The sequence below is a fragment of the Helianthus annuus genome, chromosome 11 (assembly GCF_002127325.2).
Source record: "Helianthus annuus cultivar XRQ/B chromosome 11, HanXRQr2.0-SUNRISE, whole genome shotgun sequence".
Classification (NCBI taxonomy): Eukaryota; Viridiplantae; Streptophyta; class Magnoliopsida; order Asterales; family Asteraceae; genus Helianthus; species Helianthus annuus.
This window is the reverse complement of record NC_035443.2, coordinates 146,979,545-146,989,374: the sequence shown is the minus strand read 5'-3', so window position 1 is coordinate 146,989,374 and position 9,830 is coordinate 146,979,545. Positions and strand designations below refer to the sequence as shown.

Below are 9,830 nucleotides of genomic sequence, written 5' to 3'. Positions count from 1 at the left end.
TCCAAAACTGAAATGTTTGAAAATATTAAAAACTTCTATGACCTGATCCTCACTCAATTTGAAACAAAAGTCAAAATTTTCAGAAGTGATAATGGGTCCGAATTTATCAACACTCAAATGGAAAATTTTGTTAAAACACATGGCATACTTCACCAAACCTCTTGCACTTACACCCCCCAACAAAACGGGATTGCTGAAAGGAAACATAAGCATCTCCTGAATGTTACAAGAGCTTTATTATTTCAATCTGGTATTCCCTTAAGATTCTGGTCTGAATGTGTTCTCACTGCTGCTTATTTGATTAACAGGACACCCTCGTCTGTGTTAGGTGGTAGAACCCCTTATGAGTTGCTTTATGGCTTTGAACCTTCTCTCGATCACTTGAAAGTTTTTGGATGTCTATGTTATTTTACTGTCTTAACTAATACCGATAAACTTGAAGAAAGAGCTGAGCGATGTGTCTTTATGGGATATTCAAACTTTAAAAAAGGATACAAACTTTGGAGTTTGGATCAAAGGACATTCTCCTTCTCTCGAGATGTCAGTTTTTATGAAACCATTTTTCCTTTTAAAACCAAACTTTTTTTCTGAACTCGATCTTGACAAAACAAATACTTTAAATCATTCCAATTTTTTTGATATCTATGAACCTTCAAGTGATACAAATCCCAATGATGAAGAGAAGGAGTCTCCTGATTCTGTACCTAAGACACAGCAACACAGTAGCTCAAATGAGCCAATTGATGCTGCTGACACTCAGCAGTCATTTGCTTCAGGTGACATGGCTAATGCTCAGCATCATGAGGAGTCTCAAAGTGAGTCTGTGAGGGTTGAGTCAAGTGGTACAAATGATGAATCAGTCCTTCCTGAGGGTAACCAACCTAGTCTTAGAAAGTCCACTAGACATGTGTCTGCCCCTAAGAGATTTAGTGACTTCATTGTTGGAAATGCTAAATATAGTTATGATAAAGTTGTTAACTATGCTAATCTATCTAGTGAAAATATGTGCTTTGCTGCTAACTTAAACAAAACTGTTGAACCTGTTAACTATAAAGAAGCATGCAAAGATAAAAGGTGGATAGATGCCATGAATGATGAACTTTCTGCCTTATATAGTAATGACACTTGGGATATAGTTGATCTTCCACATGGGAAGAAACCCATTGGGAGTAAATGGGTTTACAAAGTCAAATACAAATCTAATGGTGAAATAGATAGATTTAAGGCCAGACTTGTTGCCAAAGGGTTTAGTCAGGTTGAGGGTATCGATTTTGAGGAGAACTTTTCTCCCGTTGTCAAGATGGTCACGGTCAGATGCATCATCAGTCTGTCCGTTCAAAATAACTGGCCCATATATCAACTTGACGTAAATAATGCCTTCCTTTATGGAAATCTAAGGGAGGAAGTCTCCTCCTGATGGTCTTAATGTAAATAACAAAAACAAAGTTTGCAAGTTAAAAAGGTCCCTCTATGGCTTAAAGCAGGCCCCTCGTATGTGGAATGAAAAACTTGTCCAAGTTCTTGTTAAAATTGGTTTTGTTCAGTCTAAGTGTGACCATTCTATGTTTGTTAAATCTGATAATTCTGTGTTTATTGTCTTGTTAGTCTATGTTGATGACATTATACTAACAGGAAACAATGTTGATGAAATTAATAAAGTGAAATCCTGTTTAAAAAAGGAGTTTCAAATTAAAGACCTTGGTTTCTTAAAATACTTTCTTGGTATTGAAGTCATCAAAAGCAGTGAGGGTACTTGCCTCACCCAAAGAAAATATTGTATGGATCTTTTAAATGAATATGGGATGAGCGGGTGTAAGCCAGTTAACTGTCCCATAGAGCAAAACCACATTTTGACAAAAATGAGTAAAAATGAGAAATTAAATGATGTCAGTATCACTGAATATCAAAAACTTGTGGGCAAACTTATTTATCTCTCTCACACTCGCCCTGATATTGCCTATGCCGTTCACTATTTGTCCCAATATATGCATAAACCAACAGAAGCTCATTCTCAGATAGCCTTTAGGCTGCTGAGGTATTTAAAAAATGCTCCTGGCTATGGCATTATGTTTAAACAGAGCGATTCCTTCCAGTTATCAGCCTATGCTGACTCAGATTGGGCCAAGTGTGTTGACAGCAGAAGGTCTGTCACTGGGTACTGTATCTTTCTCGGAAACTCTCTAGTTTCTTGGAAAAGCAAGAAACAAAGCATTGTCTCTCGTTCATCTGCTGAAGCAGAATATAGATCCATGTGCAGTGCCTCTTGCAAAATCTTGTGGCTGATAAATGTTCTAAGGGAACTAAGGATCAATGTTGCCTTACCAGTGACACTGAATTGTGACAACAGTGCAGCCATTTCCATAGCTGCAAACCCTATGTTTCATGACAAAACAAAACACTTTGAGGTCAACTTATTTTTCCTTCGGGAAAAAATAGCAGCAGGTATCATCAAAACATCTGGTATAAAGTCTGAATTCCAGCTTGCGGATGTGTTCACAAAAGAGTTATTACCAAGACATCATGAAGAAATGTGTAAGTTTCTTGGTCTCACAAATCTTTTTAAACATTAAAACTGAGGGGGGTGTTAAAAATATTCTATATATTCAGTTTTAACGTTTTCTAATATTTTATCTTGTTTCCTTTTGAGGTGTGATCTCTTGATGGTGGGCTGCTTGTTACCGTTGGTCACATGTGCTGGGCCTGTGTTCGTGTTTGATGCTGGGCTGCTCCTTATATTGGGCTAAGGGTTTCATGTCTTTCTCATATATAAAAGAGGGGGCTGTCTCGGGATGATGTGCACCGACTCTCTTTTGCCTTCTCCTTCTCAAACCCTAAATCATCTTTTTGATTCCTTACACGTACATTCGTGAGGAATCCTTTGTTCTTGTTTTAATCATTTGATTCATTTAGAAAGCCTGTCAATCTATGATGACTGGCTAGTGTTCTTGTATTGTGATTCTGAGAAGTTCATCAATAAAGTTGCATTATATTTTGTATTGGGGTTTAATCTTTGAAGTTCTGACAAACGAGAGTAACAAACTAGTTATAATTTATCTAAATTACATTTTGAAGGCTTAAAATAAAATAGTGAATTAGATATAGAATGAGAGTTTTGATGAAAATCTGACAGAAACAAATTTATTAGTCAGAAACTTATAGTAATCGTATATGTCAACGATCTATCATTATGGTGATATTAAGTGACAAACAACCATTCATTACAATAAGTGACAAATAGCTATTCATTACAAGAACCAAACGCGTTACTAATTGACAAACAACTAGGCCCAAAACCATAATCACTGAAAACAAAAAACAAATATTTTTTTTTTGAACGACAAATTTGGGTTACTAACGAACCACTGGAGTATTATCATGTCATTAGCGGAATCACCCGATCATGTCCATCTCCACTAGACAATAATACATATACACCTATTCAGAAGAAAACCTAATAAATTTGAAAAAAAAAAAAATTCTTGTAAGAATCGAACCCAAAACCTAATGATACCCAAGCCTTACTCTGTAACTTATAACATTTATAATGCAAATTCTTAAACCTAAACCCTTACATAATAAAAGCGCATACTTAGGCCAAAAATGTAAAAATAGACATTTATATATTTCTTATTAACAAAACACTATATATTGGTCCAGAATTATACCACACCCCTAATGAATCTTTCGACACCCTGACAAATATACAAGTCGTATAATATCCTTCTTTTACATGAATTATACGACTCATGTACAAATAGATGAGTTGTATATTCTCTTTTTTACATGAAATATACCACTAATATACTAATATACAAATATACAACTTATATATTCTTTTTTCACATGAACTATTGGACTCGAATATAGACGCTTCACCCAACAACATATATACGACTTCTATACACGTATACAAGTCGCATCTTAAATTTTAAAAGATCCAATTGAGTCTTTTTTTAATAAATGGTCTCATAGTTATGTGTTTTTCTTTTCTTTTTTATTATTATTATTTCTTTTTTTAAAAATCAACATACAGAACTTCCTCCCAGTCTTCAACTACTCCTTAACCAAACAATCCACACTAATTACAAAACTGCCACTCTATATAACCCCCACCCCATCTAAAACGCCAAACATCCACCAGTTTTCTTACACATCTCATCTCCATATATAAAACCCCCAATCTTCCCCACCCTCTCTCCACCGCCATCCACCACCCTCCCACCGCCTCCTACCACCACACGTCTCCACCGTCCACCACCGTCTCTGCCGTTAACAACCTCCTTCCAAAACAACCCTCTGTGTCACCGGATCTTGCATACTATTACCTGCTTGTTACGAAACCCTAATTTTCATTTCATTTTGTTTGACACACTCTCTCTCTCTAAACTTTTCCCTATTTTACTATTTTACCCCTGTGTTTACACCTAATTACGCTTTTACCCCTCCTTGTTTACTATAATATTCCTACGAAACCCTAATCTTCATTTCATTTCATTTTGTTTCATACACTCTCTGAAACTTTTCCGTATTCACGATTTTACTATTTTACCCTTACGTGTACACCAAATTACGCTTTTACCCCTCCCTGTTTACACGTAATTACGATTTTACCTCTGTTTTCCGACGCCGGCGATTCACACAGTTCACCGGAAACCGCCGTCACCGGCTCAAATCGCTCAACATTTTCCGACGATTTTAAAACAATGAACGACAATCGTCCGTACGGATCATCACGAACGAAGCGAAAGGATCGAGAATCATCATTGTTTCCTCCGGCGAAACGGCCTCCGCCACCGCCTCCGCCGCCGCGCGCGACGGTGAATACATCCAGAACCACCACCGCAGCAACGAAACCTACAACAGAGATGAATATGATGACGTCATCTAACAAATTACTAGCAGGTTATATGGCGTATGAGTTTCTGACGAACGGAACAGTGTTAGGGCACAAATTCGGTACCGATCGGTCTGAAACGACGGCGTTTAGCGGTAATGAGAGGTATGAGCAGATTACGAGTTTGTTGATGGTGAAAACGGAGGGTGGAGATCGGATTTCAGGCGTTGTGAATCCTACAGAGCTTCATCGTTGGATTGAAATGTAATTTTTTGTGAAATTAGGGTTCATGATGTGTTGAATGCAATAGAAGATTCTGGAAAAATATTTGTGGTTGATATTTTCTGTACTTGCAGTTGTGCGTGTTTGTTGTTGTTGTTGAAATGACGTCAAATTAACGGTTGACTGCATAAAAAGTGTGTGTGTGTGTGGTAGTTTTCAAATTTAAATAAAATTCAAAATATTTTAAGTGGAAATTTGAAAACTAGGAGGTTGAGAGTAGCTATGGGTATGATGTCGGGTATGGGATTGGTATTGGATTAGTTTAAATATTATTTTAGGTTCGGGTGTCGGGACGGTTTTAATAATTTACACGTTGAGAGTGGGTGTGTTGTCGAGTATGAGACTGGGTATGTGATTAATTTAAATATTTTTTAGGTTTGGTTGCCGGGCAGTGTTAATAAGTAACATGTTGAGAGTCGGTGTGTTGTTGGATATGGGACTGTGTATCTGACTAGTTTAAATATTTTCTTAGGTTAGGGTGTCGAGACGGTGTTAATAGCTAACATGTTGATAGTGGGTGTGTTTTTGGGTTTGAGACTGGGTATGTGATTCATTTAAATGTCTTTTTAGGTTCGATTGTCAACTAACATGTTGAGTGTGGTTATTTTGCTGGGTATGAGACTTGGGATGTGGTTAGTTTAAATATTTATTAGATTCGGGTGTCAAGACTGTTTTAATTGATAATTTTTTTTAACGAAGAACTAATTAATATACCCTTAATTACTCGTATAGTGTAATCTCCTAAATTGAGTTGTAAGTCACATCTTAATCATCACACCATGTATATTAGTATTTAAACCGAGTATTTTTTTTAGTGTTAATATTAATATGCAATATTTACAAAAGTTAATAAATAATATTAATGTAAAAAGATATGTATGATTATTCTGCTTGTGGCTTTGTCTTTTACAATCAATGTGAGTGCGAATTGCATTTTATGATGCATTTCTGTGTGATGATTTTTTTTCTCAATGGCAAGTGGAGTAACTGTGGGCTTTTGCATCAAATTTCAGTTGTCAGCATGAGATCTGGGTTTGAAACCGTGACAATCCGTTTAGGGCAATATCATCTGGCTCTTCAATCCACTCAACGTCATACGCGTACAACAACAAACAACAACAACCATACCCAGTAAATCCCATAAATAGCAAAGCTACTCATAGGGTCTGGAGAGGGTGGGATGTAGACAGACCTTGCCTCTATCCCTAGGGATAGAGAGGCTGCTTCCAGAAGAGACCCTCAGCTCCAAAACGAACAACAAACCAACACATCAGGTCCAAGAATATAGAAAAAAAAAGTTGATCAGAGTGACACGGTATAATGTAAATCATGTATAATAGCATACAACATCATTCGGGCATAAACACAAGAAGTCAATCGTCGGTAAAGTCACTTAAAAGAATAAGAAAACCTACTTCCCTAGAATACACCTAAGACCTTACTTCAGTATCCTCTAGAAGTCCTTAACCCTAATCCTACGCCTCCACGAAGTCCTATCTTGGACCATGTCCTCAGAAAGATGCAACTCTAGTAAATCATGCCTAATCTGCTCTTCCCATGTCAGTTTGCGTCTGCCTCTTCCTCTCTTCCCCTCCACAGTAAGAGTTTCCACTACTCTAACTGGTGCTGTCGTTTGTCTCCGCTTCACATGTCCAAACCATCTCAATCTCCCCTCCCTAATCTTATCCGATATACTAGCCACTCCTAATCCCTCCCTAAAAACCTCATTTCTTATCCGATCCAACCTCGTGTGTCCACACATCCACCTCAACATCCTCATCTCTGCTACCTCCATCTTACGCGTACAACAATAGATACCAATAGGCTCGAAAGTCAAACGCAAGGCCCGTCCCAGGAGGAAACCACGCAACTAGTGGCTTGCGTAAAACCCCCTCACCTCACTCCATTTTTGCATCAGGTGAGGATCGAACTTGAGTCTTCACAGAAGAATCCAAGTCATCCTACCAATTGAGTTGGAGGTCATTGGCATTTATGCGAGTGATACTTGTTTTCAATTTTTTAAGCGTTTGTATCAACTAAAAGTTAAACCCGATAGGATTATATTTATGTGATGTGACATCGGAAAACGCTTCTTGGTGCGATGATAACACAAAGACTTATTGAGGTTTAGATATTTTTAATTCGGTTTATAACACTGATCTCTTATTCGCGGCGGCATCGACTATTAGACATGATAGTAAATGTGATAGATTTGAGTTACTTTGTGGTTGTTATGTAGTCAAATTGATCATAAATTCGAAATAAATTATAACTTCTTTAAAATTATATATAGTAAAGAAAAACTAAAAAATAATAAAAACTAATTTTCACAAATAAGCTTGTTTTATAAAACTAATCACCTTTTTACATTAGCAAAACTTATAACAAAACTAATCCTACTTCTCTGTTTTATGGTAAACAACCCCATTTGTTTGCACATGTAATAAACTAAAAACTATAAAACATTCAAATATTTAAATGTTTAGTTTTATTGTTAAAAAATATTAATGAGGAACACCTCAACGATGAATAAACAAATGTAAAATATTTTTATCGAAGAAAAGGTTATCTATATGCATGTTGCGTTCTTTCTGAAAGGACTTAACATCCGACAACCCATGTATGATGTATCGATGTATATTTTTTTCATTTACCAAAATAATTTATTTATGTGGACATATTATTGTAAGTTAGCGAAAAATAATATGTGTCCATTTATGATGTGACTTTTTGATAAAAATATATTTCGTTGGCAGTAGTTAAAATTTATTAAATATTCGTCCTCATGGCGGCGAGTCGAGCATTTACAAAAGTGAACATATGGCTAAAATAATAATATATGCACTCCCCCACACGCATGTACTAGGTATGTCACGAATAGGAATATTTCAAAAGCATTGAATAACTTACAGAGCTAGTCGCTCGGGTAGCCCATGTGTTTTCATGTTTTTTCATGTTTAGTTCTTATCTTTTGAAAATAGCAGATATGTTCTCTATGGTTTGTTATTTTGTTACTCGGATAGTTCTGTAAGTAAACGTCAGTTACTTTGGTCAGTTAAATTGGTGTGAAATTACTAAATTGTCCTAACTAAACATAAAAATATAATTTAATATTTAATAAAGAATCCGTGGTTATCGTGGTGGTGGCGGAGTGGTGATGCCGGAGGTGGGTCCCACGAAAATTCTTTCTTAAATATTAAATCAGATCTTTATGTTTAGTAAGGACAATTTAGTAATTTCACACCAAGTTAACTGACCAAACTAACTGACATTTACTCAGGAGACTATCCGAGTAACAAAATGACAAACCATAGGAGGCATACCTGCTATTTCAAAAGGTGGAGACTAAACGTGAAAAAATATGAAACCACAGGGACTATCCGGGCAATTAACTCTAACTTATATTTAAATGCATATTTTATCATATATAAATATGAAGAAAAAATATTATATATTAATATAATTATAGAAAGAAATAAAAATAATCATATATGCATAAAAAAACATGTATACATGAAAACTGATACATTGGTCTTTGGTATGTGTGGTGTCATGAAGAGTTATCGAATCATCTCCTTTTAAAATACTCTTTTGGAAAGAGTGTTAGGAGAGATGGTGCAAAATTCTCGAGATAAATATAGACTTGATAGATGAGGTTTTAAAAGTTTCGACGTAGCTTATAATCATTGGTCTTCAGAAAAATGAACATAATCGATTTTTTTGGCAATACTATGGTTCATTTGGAATGCGAGAAATAACAAAACTTTTGAGAATGATTCTAGATTAGTAACAAAGGTGGTAGAATAAATAAGGCCTCTCGTGTCCCCAATTTCATAACCGCAATGTGATGTTCAGTGGGCGTAAGGCAGGTGTGGGACGGGTGACTCACAGTTACATAGTCTTTTTTTAGGGTATGTTTGGCTAAGTTTTTTGAAAAACAACTTATTGATTTATTGGCTTTTTGGAAAAGTCAGTATAGAGTGATTTTTTGGAAAATCACTTTTCCCCTCACATACAATCTGAAACATCATTTTAGAGCTTATACTTTTTAAAAAGCCAATAAATCAATAAGTTGTTTCAAAAAGCTTAGCCAAGCATGCCGTTAATTTTAATTAACGATCAAAGTACAAAATTATTTAGATGGCTTTTTCAATTCAAGATATCCTTTAATATCACCTTTATAATTTTTTAAGAATAAAACACAATCCGAATAGAATATTTCTATCTCTGTGAATAAAGATAAGAACTATTGGCTAGAACAAAGCCGCAATTCCTAGGCTACTTTTATTCAAGTTGGTAAAAATCCCTTGAACAGTTACGGATATTTGCTTTTTTTAATGACAAAGATTAGATTGTTTTTTTTTTTGAACGGCAAATTTGGATCACTGACGGACCATTGGAGTATTATCGTGCCACAAAAGGAACCACCCGATCATATCCATCTCCACTAGGCATAATGCCACACCAATTCAGGAGGAAACCCAATAAACATGGAAAAACCCCCCTTGTGGGAATCGAACCCAGGACCTATTGGTCCCAAAGCCTTATCACACCACTAAAATGTCACTAGGCTATAAAGCCATAGGCACAAAGATTAGATTGTTCATATACTTTTACTATTACACTACATCTAATTATATTTCATGTCACAATTTGAACTCTGATTTTCTCTTCAAAAACAAAAACCTCCATTGTCTGATCAAAACTAGAATCA

At 35.8% G+C, this 9,830-nt stretch overlaps 1 protein-coding gene across 1 annotated transcript; it reads left to right on the top strand.

Annotated features, from left to right (window-relative positions):
- The first annotated feature begins 4,703 nt into the window (after positions 1–4,703).
- Positions 4,704–5,102, top strand: LOC118484163. The gene has a single exon (XM_035980123.1). It carries the CDS (start codon positions 4,704–4,706, stop codon positions 5,100–5,102), a length of 399 nt encoding a protein of 132 aa, XP_035836016.1.
- Positions 5,103–9,830: the final 4,728 nt, after the last annotated feature.

Excerpts from the sequence above, each read along its gene's own strand:
- LOC118484163 (XM_035980123.1), top strand. The coding sequence starts at position 4,704 with ATGAACGACAATCGTCCGTACGGATCATCACGAACGAAGCGAAAGGAT.